We start from the raw sequence: 19,800 nt of genomic DNA, 5'->3' as shown, positions 1-19,800 counted from the left end.
TGACAGTTTAACTACCGTGTGACTGCCTGCCACAATTTTTTTTTTACCTTAAGTATTTTTGTCTGCTGTCACAGCATCCCTCAGCCGACAATCAATCAATGAGTGATGCTTTTCAAGATGCCATATATTTACTGCCTGGCTTCATATATCACTTCATATGAACGACACTCATGGTATCAGAGATTTCTGGTTGTCAACTCTCCGAGGTATTTATTGGTCATAGGTTCACAGAGAAAAAGATCACACACTCTTCCTCTTTCTTCAGTAGGAACCAATGGATGATAACGCCTGCATCATTAAGCCTTCAGCCATGTTACATACTAACCATTTATCTAAAAGGAGAAGTTGTTGGGATTAAATTGTGCAGAAGTGTGTGTATAGTTCAGCATATGTGTCCATGCAAACATTTTATATTTGTAAGTCTTAAGCTGCATCATTAAACATGATTTGTTAGACCAAGGCCAGTTATGTACATGAAGAAACTGTTTAATCACGACACACCATCTATATTCTCACAGTAGTGGTAAAATATGAAAAGGTGTGTGTGCATTATCCTCCTTAAACCCCTGGAGTTGTAAAGTATAAAGTTTATTCACTTTACCACTATTTAATAAATATTTTATGTTGTTGAGATAAAAATGAATAGCAAACTATTTGGTATAAGATAAGACTTACTATTTTAAAGCAGAGCAAAACTATGAAATGTAAATAACCTAGAATTACCTTCAAATATTCAGGCGTGTTTCTCCTTAAGTGAATTGAGACTGTGTTCAACTTGACTTCCCATCAAATGCAAGTTTCCATTAAGGAAGAAAAAGTATCAATATGTCCAGAGAAATGTATTAAGCCATGCCTGCAGAGTAATCAGTGATGTGTTGTAAAGCTTCATATTTTTTGCTTAAATATGATGTTTTAGTTTTTTGCCAATTGAAAAAGATGACTGCCTCCGGAGTAAGAAAAATAAGGCTTTTCAAAGGCGGCATTTTTTATATTTGGACCTGGGGAGGATTCATTTTCACTCAAAAAATAAAAAAATGTGGCTGAAGGTTTATGAAGACTTCTTTGTTTGGTGATGTTAAAAGGCCCATTCTTTTAGTAAGCTGTAGTGCAACAGTGGAAATCCAGAATCCTCAGGCATTCCTTCTATATTTGTCTGTATAAAAGTAAAAAATACTTCTGCGATTAACCTCCTGTACAAATTCACATTTAATTAAATCTCTTTCTTGCTTCTGTCTAGGTGTGGCAGTGCGGAGGGAGTATGGAGGTCCTGCCATGTGCCAGAGTGGCCCACATCGAGCGCACCAAGAAGCCCTACAACAATGACATAGATTACTATGCCAAGCGCAATGCCCTGCGGGCGGCTGAGGTGTGGATGGATGAATACAAATCCCATGTCTACATGGCCTGGAACATTCCCATGAATGTAAGTTTTCCTCAGTCTCAGGTCGTGCCCTGTCTCAGTCCTTGAGCTCCCTTTGCCCCCTCTCTTACTTTCTTACTTTCTCATTCAGACATGCAGCCCAGGTCTCCAGAGACACTGGTCAATAGAAATTCAGAATTCAGATTTCATTCCACTTGACCTTCACACTGGCGGCGCAGCAAAGACAGAGTGAGGAAGCGGTGGAGTCTCACTCCCAACAGATGAGAGAGGTGCGCCAACTGAGGGATAGGAGCCTCACGTCTAATTAGTCTGATTTCATACACATCAGTTAAGTGTAATTGCTTTCAAGGGCCTTTTGAGTTGGGCTGCAAAATAATACAGCTACTTTCACTAATAAATAGTTTAATGTTGAATCCTAATTGCCTCTTCAGCCATGCAGAATGAGATGATTGTCAGTGAAGGACGTCATTGGAGACCTCACAGCACTGTCCAAAACAACATGCTGCTGCTCATACCAAACTGATAAGCAGCTGTGCAGCAGTCACACACTGATTTGATATGCTGCTGCTGCCTGTGTGTTGTCAAAGTTGGCAAAAACATCATTACATCAACCTACTAAGTGCAGGTTGAAGGTGCCAACTGAGTAAGGGGTGTGTGTACGTGCGTGCGTGTGTGTACGTGCGTGCGTGTGCGTACCTGCGTGCGTGTGTGTACGTGCGTGCGTGTGTGTACGTGTGTGTGTGTGTACGTGTGTGTGTGTGTGTGTGTGTGTACGTGCGTGCGTGCGTGCGTGTGTGTGTGTGTTTAGGGGGCGGGGGGCTTGACAAACTGGCCTATCTGGCCACATCCCTTCTCCTGTGTAATTACAAACACAGTAGCATGGCATGTTATTACCCAAGCTGTCCGGCAGTGCAGAGTTATTTTCTGCACACAGTACCAAGATGTAGCGTCGCGATTATTCTATCTAGCTCCCCCTTCCTTCTCCTCCCTCCCCTGCCCTTCTCTCCCATCCACCCATACACACAATCATGGATTCTTGTTATTGAAGAACCTGCAGAGCACATATTAACGTCATTGGGGGAGGTTTGATGATGCACCACTTTGGTCAGCACCAAGTACAAATTCTCAATAACATCTCACTAAAAAATGGAATGTATCTGTTTGTGTATTAGATTTAGTCAAAGTCTTACGCCAAATCTGTTTTCAGTACAGAATTAAAAGTGAAAAGTCATTCTGCTTAACATTTTATATCTAACTTAATCCTGGTTATTTGTTTTTCAACATTTCAATATTTGTGAACAGACAAAATGGAACAATCTGAGAGAAGGGGGGGAGAGGGGAGTGGGAGTTGTTGGGTTGTGAGTGAGGGATTGGGGGGTTAAAGGGAAAATGGAGTTACTCCTCTCTTTCTCTCTCCCCCTTTTCCTTATGTTTCTATTTCTTTCTGCTCCTTCTTTAGATCCTTGATTCTTTCTGTCTCCTCCTTTGCTTTCTTTTCCTCCTTTTTCTATCCTTGCCTTGACAGAGGTGGCATGTCTCAGTATTTGCTCTTTCCAAATCTGAAACACATTTGCAATCTGACAAGTTTTTATTCAAATCAAACTGAGCTGATGTAATGTAAATGAAGGTAGCTTAATGTCCTTGTTGAGTTGCTTTGGGCGCCACTTTTCCTCTGTGACCTCGATCAGTCTGTACAGCTCTTTTATTTTCTCCGAGCTGGCCTCCTCCTCTACTCACATCTCAGACTGTCCTCTAGAGCGCTGACCTTCATCTACCAGTCGCTCTCTCTCTAGGGGACCTCTGTCTGGATGGATTCCAATTTTGCACGAGCTCCTGCATGGTTTCTACTTGCACCATATTTTCAGTTCAGTCAGACAACTCACGTTCAAATGTTTATTGCAGCATTAGAAAACATAGTTTGTTGTTGGTGTCTAGGCTCCGACTCAATCACTCGCCCGATATGATTACACAGATATGATGATGAGTGAGGAGCAGATAACTGTAACACCCCGAGAAGGCTACAGGTGGCTACTGGGGTGGTGGAGGGGCTGAAGCAACTGGTAGCGATACTGTAGCAGCAATGGGAGGAAAGGGGTTGATGGGAACTTTCTCTCTGTTTAAATAGGCCGCTTGATGAGGTGGGTGTGTATAATAGATGATTGTGGAGAATGAGGTATGTCACATGATGTGTGTCACATGATTGGAGCAGCGCAGCTCGAGTTGGCTGCCTGAACTAGCTCGCAGGGTTCGCTCCATCTGTGACACTGCCGATTGTCCATCCTTGAAAAGGTAACTTTGCTTGCCATCGCATGGTCACACTTTTGCCTCAGCTCCTTCTTGAGCCCCTGGGTGTCACCATGCTTGTTTTAAAGTTGAGCAGACAAGGATTTTATTTGCTTGCTTCTTTGATCTGAATATCTTTGTTATCTTGAGCTATGTTTTCAAGTGCAAGTGCTTAGCGAAGCTGCCTGCAAGGAGTCGATCGGATCCTGCATCTTTTTCTCCTCCTTGTACTAGATGCTGTCTTTGCTGGCCTTCAGAGCTGTTTTCTGTTGAGTCAGCCCCATATTCTCAAACTCTGATTCTTTGATTTTTTATAGGAGAAACTATTCTTTCTTATTTATTTTTTATTCGATGTTCGAGTGACTAAAAGACACAAATATACACAGTTAAAATACAAATCCTATCCTGACTTTGGATACACACAAGAAGGCAGATCTTTCTCCTTTATACTGATTCACACTGCTCTTTTAAGTCTTTTAACTTCCTTTTACATATACGTCTGATTTTAAAGAGGACTGTAAAACGTATTATTCATTATTATGAAACTTTAACATTTAAATCACATTTAAAGTTCTTTCAAATATGGTTTCTGCATTTATTTTAAATACACTTTCTCAATACTAAAGTGAAGTCGCCTAAACAGCAGCTGCTTAATATCCACAAACAAGCATGTCATGCAAACTATTGTAATGTTCAATGTCACTTCAGTCTGAATGTTAAATGACTCTAAAAAAATTATTTTGTTGAAGTTTTTGACAAAAGATGAAAAAATAAAAACTAAGTGACCTGAATGAGTGTAGCACTGTACCCTAACCCACTTGAGTTTTTGGGCCGAGTACAGGTACTTTAGACGTGTGTGGGTTAAAGCAATAGTGGGTTCTCTATTGATGTATTTCAGCTGCTGACGAGTCACATTCTCGGGTTCCACAATAATGTCTACCTTTCTATGGGTTGTTCATGTTTTCACATGAAAGGTTATAGTCTTTTATACATCCCACAATAAAAATATGAAAAAATGTGTAACAATGATGTAAACAAAATTCCCTTAAATGTGCTTCAGTATTGTTTGGACAGTGGAACAAAAGTTTTAGCTTTCAATTACAAGCCTACACTCCACTTTAACTCCGGGTTGCTCATGTGCTCCATCAGTGAAACTGTGCTGAGACTTAACAGCAGAGTTGGATTCAGATTGCAATGATTATTTATCATAATTTGTTATATGAGCATATGCATCTGCGTTTGCATCAGTTTCCTTTCGCAGTTTGGTTATACATTCCGTGCTTTCATTTGCACATTCATGCACTTTTGAGCAGCACACTGTACAAGCACAAACCAATATTGGCCTTATGTAAAATGTGTATGTGTGCATGAGGATCAGCCCTCCGTGCAGCTATTAGAAATTCCCCCAATCAATCTAGGAAGCCACCTCCATAACACAGACAGGGCCGTGAGGGCTCATAATTAAGCAGCTGATTAGAATTTGCTCAGCGCAGATCATGTCTAATGAAAGAACAATGAAGGTCCCACACGACAGGCTCATCTATCCATCTCTTAACTAAATGCTTGTTGCGTTCTCTCAGCACCTCAACACTCTTCCGTCTTCCATTTCTCCACTAGGACTCTCACTCGGTACTTAAGTAAATTACCAGCTGGCTAAGTCTTTTTTTGTCTTTGTTTCCCCATGACTCACTAACAGAACCCAGGCGTTGATTTCGGAGATGTGTCAGAGCGCTTGGCCTTAAGGAAGAGGCTGCAGTGTCGGAGTTTCCGCTGGTACCTTGAACACGTCTACCCAGAGATGCGCATATATAACAACACGATCACCTACGGAGAGGTGAGTAAGATACTTCATAACAGGATTACTGGCAATACTCTGCATGTTCATTTTCCTATGTTCTCATCTGTAATTCTATTACAGAGCTGCGATAGAGAGGATGCATCCAGTGAGAGAGCTAATTTGATTCAATAGATGATACATGCAGAAAATGAGTTGGTGATAATTTCATAATTTGTGAGTTATCAGGGTGTTTCTGTGACTTGTGTCTTTAGTGATAAATGTTTGTCTGTGACACAAATATCTGCAGCTTGTTGTTGTAGCTTTATTTTGCACTAAGCATCTTCACACAGGGTTAAACACAATTTCCTCAAAATGAGATGTCATCTCCAACTTGATTGCTTTGGGCTTGGCTCCACTCTCAACACAGTGGGGGACAACAAGAGGACTATAACACTTTGAAGACCTGAACAAACCCAGAATCAGTAACTTAATGTTTTTCTTTTAATAATTTCAATTCACATCAACCAAAAGCAGAGGAAAATCAATATGATCTGCAAGTTTAATGTCAGAATACATCAAATTGAACCTCTACATTCATCAAAGCAATGTGAATTTACTCCCCCCTTTGTTTCACCTGCCATCCACTTAGCCACCTAATGGATTCCTTGCAGCAGCAGCCACTTAAGAGGCACTATTTCAGGTCTGTCGACAGGCAGAGAAACACTTCCCTTGTGTTGCCGCAGCAGAAGTGAGTCTCATCCGTCACTGAGCATCAGCGCCACGCTAGGCCACGCTGACCAGAGCAGCCGAGTGGAACCCTCCCTGACAACAGTGCATGATAGATATGTCACAACCTGGAAATGAAGCCGTACGCATTCAAATCACACAGAGCCGAAAGCTCATGCTCAATGCACACCACCATCTGGAGGTCTGGAGGAGAGGGAGGGATAGAACCAGGACTGGTCACTGCATAATAATATCCTATCATAGCCCAACAGTCGCTCTGAAAGGATGTAAGACTGCTCTGTATGAACAGGGCACAATGGATCTGACATTGACAGACACAGCACAGGAGGGGGGGTAACATGCACATGCACACAGGACTAACACGGTAAGATTGAAGGGACTAGAAAAGCTACAAAAGGGATTGGCAGCCACTGACAAGGATGAACTTCAAGGAGAGGTAGAAAACTGTTCCAACTTAGTTTTTATCCACGCAAAGGTTCGACCGACACAAGCTTACATTTCTACGTTGAAATAAATCAGCCCAGTACAGGATGGTTTGATCTGACAACCTTTTAATGTAGAAATACTGTAATTACACAAATTCAGATCTTTCCCCCCGAGTTTTCTCTGATTGGATTGATCATCACAGGACTTCTTTTCTTTTAAAAGCCATGCTAATTAATTGTTTCATGTGGTGAAGTCACTCTTTTATCAAACTTACACCACTGATGTGCAACAGTAATTGACATTGACATTAAAATGCCTCTTTTGATAGCAACACCCTCATGGCCGTGCACAGACATCAGCAGTGTTTGTGTCTTTTAGTGACAGTGTCTCTGTGTCGTCTTTCAGGTGAGGAACAGCAAGGCCAGTGGATACTGCCTGGACCAGGGCTCTGAGGACGACGACAAAGCTATCCTCTACCCCTGCCATGGCATGTCCTCCCAGGTCAGACCACACTCATAGACTGTTTGTTCATGTCAACAGCTGTGTTCATCACACCCAATTTAATTCTTGTGTCACTGTATATCTTCAGGAGCTATATAAATGGAAATAGACATGTGTGTGGATTCAGTGAGGATGCATAATCTATACCTCAAAAGAAGCACAACATTCAGGACAACATCCAGAGATATAGATAATCATGGATGAAGAAAGGGTATAATGTCAGACTTAAGGCAGCCTTACACTTTCACAAGTTTCCCATCCATCCATTCATCCATCCATCCATCATTCATTGACATATGTATTACTTTGTCTATAAATCTTATCATCAGCCAACAACCAACAGAGCACATGTCAAGCTAACTGGCATGATGGTCATCCTCCAACTATAAGGTCGGAAATTCGATCCCCAGTCTTCTCATCTGCATGCCAAAGTGTCCTGGGCAAGATGTTGAACCCCGAATTGCCCCATAGAACAAAAAAAAGTGCTGCTAATAGATGAACTGTATGAATGTGTGTGTGAATGGCAAATCTGTAGTGTAAAGCGCTTTGAGTGGTCATCAAGACTAGAAAAGCGCTATATGAATACAACCATTTACCATTTAATGTGACTCAGAGAACCGGAACGTACAGTCAAAGTCATCTTAAATTTGAATTCTGCCGTAAGTACAGGACATGCACGGCATTGGAATGTTTCTCTGATGCCTGGTGTAAGCACGGAGTAAGTACACAGAACACACATAGCTTACTAAAAGATCATTTTTGAGGGGTCTCGGTTTTGAAAATAGAAAACATAGACGATAGAACCTCTTTTCATTCAGAGAGCAGCCTGACAGAGCTGCCTCTTAATTGCCTCTGTACTGTCTCATTTAATAAGCACTTAATCCTCCTGGAGTCACTAAAGATTCAAAACAGATTCAGGGTTTTAAAGCTGGAGAATATGAGATCAGATTATTAATGCACAGTGATAATACATTAGCACTTATTTAAAAATGTGACGCATCAGTCAACATGTTCATTTAACATTTAACAAACTCATATCAGCATTTTCAAAGTTGAATGAACAGAGCCTGGGACTATAGAACTTCTGTAAATATAAGATAAGATAATGTTATGTTATTACAGTGGCATTAGTACAGATAAATACTAAGACTAAGAATAGAATAGAACTATGCTCAAAAATAATCGTTACAGTATAGCACCAAGTCAGTTAAACTTCAGGGACATCAATCTGTCCATTTAGGAAGCACAAGTGATTGTGAATTAATTGAATGAAACTGACAACAGGTGCAATGAAGGCAAAAGCAAAAAGGGAATGGTTTCACATGTGGTGGTCACAGACAGTTGCTCTCTCCTTATTCTGCCTGACTGATTCTTCTCTAGTTTTGTGTTCTTATAGTGTCCTTGTCACTACTGGTAGCATGAGGCGGTATCTGCAGCCCGATCAGGTTGCACAGGTAGTCCAGCAGCTCCTGGAAGACACATCCATACGTGTGGTTGCAAGAAGGTTTGCTGTGTCTACCAGCACAGTCTCAAGCTAGGAGGCCGGCTATTTCACAAGGAGAGCTGGACAGGGGCGAAGAAGGGCATCAAACCAGCAGCAGGACTGGTATCTGCTCCTTTGTGTGAGGAGGAGCATTACCAGAGTCCTACAAAATGACCTCCAGCAGGCTACAGGTGTGCATGTTTCTGACCAAACTGTCAGAAACAGACTCCATGGAGGTGGCGTGATGGCTCAATGACCTCTAGTGAGACCTGAGCTCACAGTCCAGTACAGTGCAGCTCGATTGGCATTCACAAGAGAACACTAGAATTGGCAAGTCTGCCTCTGGCGCCCAGTTCTCTTCACAGATGAGAGCCAGTTCACACTGAGCACATGTGACTGGCGTGAAATAGTTTTTTAGATGCCGTGGTGAACGTTATGCTGCCTGTAACATCATCCGGCATGACCAGTTTGGTGGGGGGTCAGGGATGGTCTGGGGAGGCATTTCCTTGGAGGGTTGCACAGACCTCCATGTCATAGCCAACGGTAGCCTGACTGCTGTTAGGTACCAGAATGAAATCCTCAGAGAGATTGTCAGACCTTACGCTGGTGCAGTGGGCCCTGGGTTCCTCCTGGTGCAGGACAATGCCCGGCCTCATGTGGCCAGAGTGTGTAGGCAGTTCCTGGATGACTGACCCCTGACCTAAATCCAATGAGCTCCTATGGGACGTTATGTATCGGTGTATCAGACGCCGCCAAGTAGCGCCACAGACTGTCCAGGAGCTCACTGATGCCCTGATCCAGGTCTGGGAGGAGATCCCCCAGGACACCATCTGCCGCCTCATCAGAACCATGCCCAGACGTTGTCTAGGGTGCATACTGGCACGTGGAGGCCATACACAGCACTGAGTCACATTATGAGGTGCTATGATGAAATTCACGTTGACGCCTGTGTTTTGGGTTTTGAGTCCAGCACTCAATTCAAGATTCAAGATGTTTATTGTCATGTACACAGCAGATAAACACAGTTTACAGCATGTAATGAAATTCTTACTTTATTTTCAATCTCCCAGCATACAAATATTATAAAATAAAATAGTATTAAAAGAAAAAGAAGAAGAGATCTATAAAATAGTGCAAGTAATTCTTTACAAAATGAAATAAAAATGTAAAAAAATGCAGAGTAGAGGTAGGTATGTGTGTTTGAAGTGCAGAGTGTACAGATTATTGCGATGGTAATTGCACATTGATTAATTTCACGTTTGTAATCAGTGGAGTTAATGCTTTTGGTTTCCATTGACTGTATTTACTTAATTTTGTTCTCAACAATTTACTCAGCAATTAGTAAAGATTTCCAACTTGAATAATTCATTCGTTAAGATCTGGAGTGTGATTCAAGTGTTAACTTATTTATTTGAGCAGTGTATATCGGAACAATATGACACCAAAAACAATGACACAGATAATTACAGCAGTGAATAAAAATGAAGGCAGTCAGTTCATCCACTAGTAATGTGCTTGAGCTAGTTGTGTAAACCATCTCTAAGTGACAGTGATGATGATGAGTGGAGTAGTAGCACTGAATCAGGTATGATAAAATACATTTCTCAATGGATCATATAAACAGGTGTGACTATATATGACAAAAACTGATTTAAAGTCGATCCAAAGCCTGGCTTTACATGATTTAAGTGACTTTGATGCCAACTATTAAGTTTGATGACTGTTGTTAATATGCACTCGTTATACTGCAGATGGATGTTAGCACTTGTCACTAAATATTAAATCTAACCACTGACAATGATGTAATGTTGAAGTCAAGTCTCAGCCTCTAAAATGTGCAGATTCATGAAGACCTGAAAAACTTGAGTTGTTAACAACACATTGATTCTGGCAGGGAAAAACACAACAAATCTTTTCATATGATCTTTTCATGCTGCAACATGGTGCTGGGCTTGTTTGTTTACCTCAACGCCTCCATAAAGATTTACTTCTCCAGAAACATGTTGTCAGAATTGCAACCAACTTATAACAACATCACCTCTTCACCTTTTCAACTTTTTCCACTTTGTGATATTTCTGTTTTCCTATGATATACTTTAATAAACAAAAAATACAATTAAATGAGGAAGAATCATTTTACCATTATTCACCCAAACAGTCATAACTCATGAAACTCTTTTCCACTTTCAGATTAAGAATAACTTAATGATCTATGTTTTTATTACATGCCATATCTATACAGAGAGAAAAATTCAAATCGCAAATTACGTCAGAGCCTTACAAAGACTTCTTTGGTAATTCAGATGAATAAAATAGTATATATTATATTTTGCAGAATAGATTTTACTGGATACTGATATATATGAGATCTTCGTAGTTCAGTATAACACAGAACATATCTCCCAACTGCTTCTTGTTTAGCTTTTATTTTAAAAGCATTTAAATGTTTTCACTTGCTCAATAAAAAAATAATGACAATAATATACAGCCACTCAAACAGGGGAACAGTGGAAAACTGGGCCATTCCCAGGTGAGAGAAGCTAATTATGTGAGTATGGAGCTGGATGATGCTGAAAAAAAAGACTGTGCACTCAGTATAACCTTTACTTAAATAGATACCAGGACAAAAGGCTTTGTGGGCGGGAGCTTAATGTCCTGTTTTTGTTCTTATTCTCCTTTTTGTGCCGTGAAACAAAAGTCAATCCGTAAGACGACTCATGCAAATACTGTTCATGCCTCATTATTTTCTTACATTAGTCACCTTTCCCTACTGCTTCTCCTGCTGGTGAGTATGTTCTTCAGTCATCTGTCATATCGAGGGAGTATTATGAGGACGATAGTGGTTCCCCAGTTTCTCCTCTGTTCTCCTCCAGTGAAAGTCTATGGGGGTCCAGCTTCACTGACTCCTTTAAGCCTCATCCGCAGGAAAAATAAACAAATGGAGATGAATTTTGTGCCCTTGTATCATTACATTACAATGATGACTGACATTACTATGAGCAGGACAAATTCAATTTCATGGGGCATTGTGATTTTGCATTCCTCTTTACCAATGCTCTTTTTACTTATTGAGAAATATAATTGGCCAGAATAAATCTTTATTGTGCCTTTGAGGAATGAGGCTCTTTCTGCCTGCAGTGGAAATCTAAATCATGCCTAATGTCTCACCTTTGTTCAATAGTATAATGCAGTGAAAGCATGGTTTTGTGTAGCAGGATTAATTCTCTGTTTACATACACATGCACACTAAGCAGCTGGTTTTTAAAATGAATGATGCGTCTTCTTTGTTGGCTCATGTATGTGCAGCAGTGCGAAACGAGCTGGGTAGAGGTAAAAACACAGTATCTATTGCCCTAAGGCTCACACTCAGACCTACAGTGCTCTCTTTATTGAGTTCTCTCCCTGCTATGTGTGGTGCACTCAAGTGTACATGATGCTGATGGACAACCTCTGCACCACTTATGCTAAGGGGCCTCTTCAAGGTATAATATGTAACTTTTCTAAAATGCTACATATACAAAGACAAGAGCTATGTTGTTATTTTTGTCGAGTTGTATACTTTCATTCCAATTTCAGTTCTAAAAAAATCCATAATTTTTATCAAGGCCCATTCATGAGCGAATTTAATTGGTCCAAACTGAATTTATCCAGTTTTACGCCACTTTAATCAATACATTTTAGATTTGTGTGGATTCTAATAACGTATCGTGGGTATAAGAACGCAGCTGTGTGTAAAAATCAATATTTATAAATCTTTATCAATATCTCAGCATAAAATACAACCCACAAATGCAGAATCTATAGAGTCTCAGCTCTCATTTGCATCTTTCTGAAAGAGCTTACGTCAATCAGAACAGGAGTTACGAGCCTGTAAGGAAAGAGTGGCACATGCGTCATCTGTTGCTACCTTCACACAATTAGGGGATTAGTTTGTCCACCTGTCTTTGTTGCGATACCAACCAGTCAGCACTTATATACCCATCACTATGAAACACCTCTGTTTTTATTGGATAGACAGAATGTGAGAAAAAGTTAAAAAGAAGAGACTGGCAAAGATTACAATTACAGTTCCAATGGAGCTTGATATGTAGTATGATGTCATTATTCAGTCATCTTCGTCCAAGCCCCTCTAACATTTAGTGAAAGTATGGTGACAGGCAACTTTTATACCCAAAATTACAGTTTTTGACAGTTATTTCCCATTCATCTATTATTTCATACATATATTTCACTATTTTGTGGACCTAGGACTTTGGTAAACCAATATCAGGCATCAAAACAAATCATCCGCATGAATAAAAGTATCTTCACAAGAGATTTGAAGAATTTTTAAAAATAAATGTTTAACAAGACATGAAATCCTGGAAAAGACACCAAACTATATATTTTAACTGAAAGGAATTTAGTCATCGGACGTATGAGTCATAAGAGACTCAAGCTGAGCAAACACTACTGCAGATGTTCTGACTCCTGGTGAAAAGCCTCCTGAACGTGCGGATCATAAGTTATCACAGAAACAAGCAGGGCAACCATTAGCAGCAGCTCAGTTAGAAGCCCCTCCAGGATGAGTTTTAATGTGAAACTGCTTCATTCAGTGTTATTACCAGGTTTAATCACCTGATCTGTTTGTTTTGGAGAGGAGGAGACCTCTGTGGATAATGTGGCTCCTGGTAAAATCTTTCTGAATGATTAACACTGAAGGGATTTCTTACTGGGAAAAGCTGGACTGCAGTTACAGAGGCGGTGGTTAAGGGAACAACATCCCTGATCCCACACTGATTCACCAGCCTCTTGTTTTAGTCAGAGACCCCGAGAGGCAAGGTCTCCACTTTTTAAGATTATGAACGTGTTAGAACCCCAATGCAAAGTACAAAGACTCCATCTTATATTTATATTGTCACAGCGTTGCACCATTAATGAGCTAATTAAGAAACTTGTGATTAGCTCGACCTCCAAAGTGGCTTTTACGATAACTTTTACGATGGCAGGAAATCAATGGAGCGTCTAATGGCACAGGTTAATTGGCTTGGCAGAATCATTTCCTCACCGTAATTATTTGTTGTGGTCCCATTCTAAATGTATTAGCGTATAAAAGGCTGCCTGACTGAACTGTAAACAGGATTAATGGGGATTATATGGGGTTTCCTTGTGTCCAGTTTAGTTTAGCCATATTTTACTCCACTGATAAATCACAGTTTCTTCTTCTATGATGCCTTTTAGGCTGCCATATATATATAAAGATATATCTATATCTATATCTATAGATATAGATATATATGTTCAGCTAAGTCTTTGCCATTCCTTAGTTTAAAGATATATTCTTACCATCATCTCCATGCTCACCCCGACCAGCTCCAGTGAACCTTGAGTTACAAACAAAGTAGAGCATCATTGTTTTCTTATTTGTTCCAAGTGGTTTTCTCCAGCAAAACATTGGATTATATTTTGTTTTCACAAAGAGCAACACCCACACAGCAAGTTTTTTCTATACATGCCTCAGAAACCTTTGTTATGTTTGATTCAGGAAGGTACTTGAACACAAAGTTTAAGTACAACAGTACAACACAACAATATGTTTTCACAGTATTGCAGGTGAAATTTTAACTTACAGGTTTGTAGACATGATTGTCACAAGGGCCTGCTTTTATAGTGGGTGTGAAAATGTCCTTGTAATCGTCTTGTTCGTTTTCTAAACCTTCAGAAAGTCTGTTTGTAAAGATAGAAGAGTAATCAGACTGAGGCAGAAGATGTAACAACATATTTTCACATCAATGAACATTGGAAGACACATTGTTCCTAACAGTCTGGGTTCACCGACACTCTGTGACACTGATTCCTCCAGGACTGTGTGTGTGTGTGTGTGTGCGTGTGTGTGTGTGTGTGTGTGTGTGTGTGTGTGTGTGTGTGTGTGTGTGTGTGTGTGTGTGTGTGTGTGCGTGCGTGCGTGCGTGCGTGCGTGCGTGTCTGTGTGTGTGTGCATGCGTGTCTGTGTGTGTGTGCGTGCGTGCGTGTCTGTGTGTGTGCGTGTGTGTGTGCTCCCCCTCAAAGCAGCTGCTGTCATATTGTCTCTATCTGTCTTTATCTTTGGCCTCTCGTTTTTCAGAGGGGATCACATCCATAAATATTAAATGTTATCTCTACCGTATCCTTACGTAATAGATCCGTATCGTTGCAGAGCCTTTATGTGCAGGATTAAACGGTGAGGGATCAAGTTTTGGTTTGGGGAAATGTTGTGGCATGAATGAGATCTGCACTGTGGTTCCCATGCAGAGCTGGCCCTCACCAATTTGGTGTCCTATAGGCAAGTATTTAGCAGGTGCACCTTCCTTCATAGACACTTGCCTTTCTACACCAATCCTAAATTACTTAATGTCTTATAATACGTTCACAAAATAAAAACAGTAAGAAACAAATGACATAAAACTAAGTATAAAAACCATGTAAGTATTTCACAAAATATAATATCAAAGAAACCAGTGAAGACAAATAAAAGTATTATTGAACCACAATTTAGACAACTGTTGTCAGACCACATGATTAACAGTCATGATGTTCTTTCTCCAAAACACATTTAGGTTCTAATGAGTTTAACCTCAGAGAAACTACTTTCATCAGCAGCCACTTTGATGGCACTAGATGAGCAATTCTAGTTAAACATTCATCTAGTGTGATCATGCAGGAAACCCACAAAAAGGGCCTATAATAAGTTGTGTGGTTATGTTATTGTGACATATATGTAAAATAGTCAAAGTTAATTTTGAACTTTCTTTATTTCTGGTGCCCTTTTGGATGGATGGAGCACCTAGCATTTGCCTAGACCTCCCATATAACCATCCAACTTCTGCTCTGCACTGGAATATTCTTGGAATGGTTGCTGCAACTATTCTACCATAAAAATACAGATTAAAATGTATTATACAAATGTTTCACTTTGATTTAATTGTAAGTGATGTATAGAAGATGAAGACGCAGGCTGTAAAGGATCAAACTAAACTTTATTTTCATTAACAAACTAATTCCAATGGTCAGTGAAGCTGAAAGAAGACATTTTGATGATACAGGAAGATACAGCATTTTCCACTAAAGTGCAGTATCTGCACTTTCTTTGTATTATCCTATAGATCCAATGTCAATTACTTTTTTCTTTAAAATAATTAGCTTAAAACGGTATAAAATAAATTATAACAGCATTAAACTTTTCTGTCTGTTTTGCAGTTTTCCAATCAGCCTGAATTTTTTTTACTCTGCTTTTTAAGTTTTTGTCTCTGTGAGGCAGAGCAGCTGAACGTCATTACTGTGCAACACATTCAGTTTTCACACTGAAGCACATTTACAACTCATGTTTTCCACAGATATTGGAGCGCTCTCCAAAAAAAAAGGCATGCATGTGTTTTGGAAGCTGTGATTCCTGCTACAGTGCTTGAGTCCAACAGCGAAACACCTTGGTTATCTCTGTCTTGCAGCTGGCCCGCTACTCGACTGAGGGGCTTCTCCAGCTTGGACCCCTGGGGTCGACCACCTTCTTGCCTGACACCAAATGCCTGGTTGATGACGGCAGAGGACGCTCTCCCAGTCTGAAAAAATGTGATGCAGTTTCAAGAGTTTCCCAGAGGCTGTGGGACTTCACACAGGTAAAGAATACATTTCACACTGCCCTTTTCAGGGTGGTCATAAATTCTGTAACGTCACATGTGGCACATGCAACTGAATGTCTGTTAACTGCCAGAGCAACAGACATTACAATATTGGAGTTAAACTCTGTATGCGCCATCTGTTTGTTCTCAAGGTTTTTGGTCACATTTTCTCGTTTCCGTGTTGCAGAATGGTCCGATCATCAGCAGGGACACTGGTCGATGCTTGGAGGTAGAAATGTCCAAAGATGCCAACTTTGGCCTTCGCCTGGTGGTCCAGAGATGCTCTGGTCAGAAGTGGATGATACGAAACTGGATTAAGCATCCCAGGCACTGAAGCCAGAGAAGAACCTCTGAGACAGCTTGGGCACTGTTTCAAGTTGCATTTGGAGCTCAAACAGAGAGGAGAGGAGCAGGGACTGCTGGTGCTAGTGAGTTATATTTCACACCACAGACTGCACCGCACACACTGAGCTTCCCTCAGGCCACGGAAAGAAGAATATGATCAATTCTTGTGTTCCACGAAGCTGTGTGTTCACAGAGACCTTACATCGAGCTGCACTGTTTGAGACGGCCCACGATCCTGACATTCAGCCACATGTATAGAACAGAGTAAGGAAACACCTGAGTGCCGCCCCTGAAGGTGGTTCAAAGTCCTTGTGATACTTTTGTTTTTACTGTAAAACTACAGATGAGAGAGATAGACAGAGAAAGTGTGTGTGTGTGTCTTTTTTTCTGAGTGCATCTGAGCAAATCAAAAGATGTAATTGCCGTCCATTGCCACATCACAGTGATTATTTTGGGCTGTGATTTGGAAAATTGCTTTGGACATATTGTGCTGCCTTGGCAAGTCATGTAAGAGGCTTCAGAGGGGCTGCCCATCATCAGATCTGGAGGCGTTTCACCGTCACTCACACAAACCACGACAGTTCTTTGTTTCTTTGGACTGTGTTGCTCACTGCGGACCGGAGCAATCATGTGCCTTTTTTCTCATTTTTCTGCTTCATCTGACCAGGGAATGTCAGTCCCCCAAAAAAGCATGTACAAATTATTTGAAAGTTATTAATATATAAAACAATGTATAAAAACAGTCCAATGACAGTAATATATTGTAAAAAGTGAAATATTGATATCCGTCCTCTGATAACAATTAGGGTAATAAAATCATTTTTATGATGAACCACCTCTCTTTACGTCTTTACTTCAGTCATTAATTCAAAGAATTCTGTTATTTTTTCTGCTCTCTGAAAGACTTTGCTGTGTTACATAAAAGCTATTATGTTTTCTTTTGTAAAGCCAGTTGCTAACAACACCAGTACAATCGTCTGTCTTTTGTTGTGCAGACACTCACCAACCACCTGAAGCCTCCATCAGGTTTCTGGCCCTGAGCACTGTAATTGTTCCAAACGCCCACTGGTAGCTGGTCTTCAGAAAGCCCACAAAGCTTTCTGGTAATTACACTCACAAAGAAACTTTTTACTTTTACGTCTTTAAGTTAGGTTTTTAGTTTCTCTCAGTTTTTCTCATAAAAATGTGACAGTTTTGGAAGAATGATTTGAGCTTTTGATGTTGTTAACTTGAGTATGTAGTATGTTAAACAGACATGCACAGTCTTTTGTAAGTCATGGATGTCCAATAAGCAGCCCAATGAAAGAGTACTTTAAAAGGAACATCAGAACGTGAGCCGGAGATGGTGTTTTCAAACATGTCGTGGAGCTAATTGATAAAGATACATGAACTTGCTAAGAGACTGCTAGAAGCCGAAATTTCTGTGACTCGCTCTATATCTTGTGGATCATCTCTGCTTCTGCGGTGTATGTTTCTCCTGCTGAAGACTCCAGTCATGTGCAGTGAGAGCACAGGTTAGTGAGTTTTCTGGACAACTTTATTTCTTGATGGCTATTGATTCCAACAAAAGTGACTAATGCTACCTTAAATTAATGAGCATTGAATAACTCAGTATCAGCCGTTATATCATCTGGCAAAAGTGACAACCTGGTTTTATCTAACATTGTCTGTTTTAAGTGTTAAATCTGTCACCGCTGTCATAATAACCTGTATATTTAGTTTATAGCTTAAGAAGCACGACAACAATATTGTTAAAGATGTCTCAGACAGTGAACCTGTGTACACGACAACAGGATCCTGGAAGTAGCTCACTTAAATGGAACACTGTCATTTTTAATGTTATCAGCACCAAAACACGCTCTTTGAAACAGGTGTAATAGCAACTGCAGATATCCTCATTAGTTGTGAGAACAAAATATGGAAATGACTTTACACAGACATCACACTGAAGCAGGATAGAGGATGAAAAGTGCTGCCTATCCTGAAAGCACTGAACCCATTTGTTGTGTTCACAGGCAGTTTCCCTCTGTGTCCAATCTATTTTTCCACCATCCTCAAGTCCAGATATACCGCACATTTTAGGATGCAATGGAAATTGAAAAGTCCTTTTCTTGACTGGGGCTAGCCATGCTGTCGGACCTGCATGTTCCAAAGGCCCATTTTAATTTGGTTTCCAGCTGGTTTACCCTGAGAGATTGCCTGCTCTCGCCACCCGTCATGCTCCTTTGCCTCTAATCATTTCATATAAGCAAGGCATCATCTGTATCCTCCGAACGAAGACCACTCCAGCCCTCCCAAAGTAATATCTTATTCTAGTCTCCTACAAGGTTTACAAACACAGTGCCACGCACAGTGCAATGTCTCATGGCCCCGTGTCAGGAAATTGGCTGAACTGGGAAATTATCATTGGAGCAATATGGGTTTCCTCGGACTTAACACCTGCAGAATAATGTTACCCCACCTGACAGAATGAATGGATTCAGTGGGCTGCAGCTCTGTGCCGCGGAGCCTCACCTGCTGAGTCGCTTTACAGCAGCCTCCCGGGAAGCGGAGTACAGACAGAGAGCTACAGCATGTACTCTATGTGCTTTAATTGTATTTATATTGTTTCTGAATGCATGAGTTCCAATTGTAAAGTAATTGTATTTAACCTAAAATCTATTTTTTAAGTCTGCAAAAAATAAATCACTTTGTAGATTTATAATTAAGTATTTTGCAATTTCACAGTGTAGATGCTTTTATCATGTTAGATTCAAAGTCATTCTTTGAATCTAAGCCTCCGTTCTGTGTGAAGACACAAAACAGTATAAACCAAATACATTTTGGGTGGATTATCTTGTGAAGGCACGGCTGTGAATTAGCATTAAGAGATTAAGGATAGTGTGTCATACACTGTGTTGGGTTACACCTGCATGTACACAGAATGTGAGCATGTGTGTATTAGCGCTGGATGCCTGAGCGTCAGACAATCGCCACTGAGCTCATCGCCTGAGGTGAAAGGGAAGGTTAACCAGCATTAGAGGTTTTACTTTTCCTGGATGACAGGATGACACTGAGTGATGGGAGGATGGCGGTAAGGTATGTGTCACATGGGGGAGGCAGGGGGGAGGTGTTGGAGGTTGGAGGCGTTAGATGGACAAGGACACCGCATCTGTCTCCCAAGCAGGGACCCCTCTGTCTTTCTCATTGTGATGCTGACAATACTGTTTTTACGCCTGGGCCG

At 40.6% G+C, this 19,800-nt stretch overlaps 1 protein-coding gene across 1 annotated transcript in view; it reads left to right on the top strand.

Annotated features, from left to right (window-relative positions):
* galnt9 (polypeptide N-acetylgalactosaminyltransferase 9) overlaps positions 1-17,409 on the top strand; it is a 93,002-nt gene extending 75,593 nt beyond the window's left edge. The window contains exons 7-11 of the mRNA XM_069524181.1: positions 1,238-1,423; positions 5,361-5,498; positions 7,020-7,115; positions 16,062-16,229; positions 16,420-17,409. Coding sequence (XP_069380282.1) covers positions 1,238-1,423; positions 5,361-5,498; positions 7,020-7,115; positions 16,062-16,229; positions 16,420-16,566 — 735 coding nt within the window. The 3' untranslated portion in view covers positions 16,567-17,409. The remainder of the gene's footprint in view (positions 1-1,237; positions 1,424-5,360; positions 5,499-7,019; positions 7,116-16,061; positions 16,230-16,419) is intronic.
* Positions 17,410-19,800: the final 2,391 nt, after the last annotated feature.

The sequence above is a fragment of the Paralichthys olivaceus genome, chromosome 4 (genome assembly GCF_024713975.1).
Source record: "Paralichthys olivaceus isolate ysfri-2021 chromosome 4, ASM2471397v2, whole genome shotgun sequence".
Classification (NCBI taxonomy): Eukaryota; Metazoa; Chordata; class Actinopteri; order Pleuronectiformes; family Paralichthyidae; genus Paralichthys; species Paralichthys olivaceus.
The sequence above is the reverse complement of the archived record's forward strand: the minus strand, read 5'-3'. Positions and strand labels throughout refer to the sequence as shown.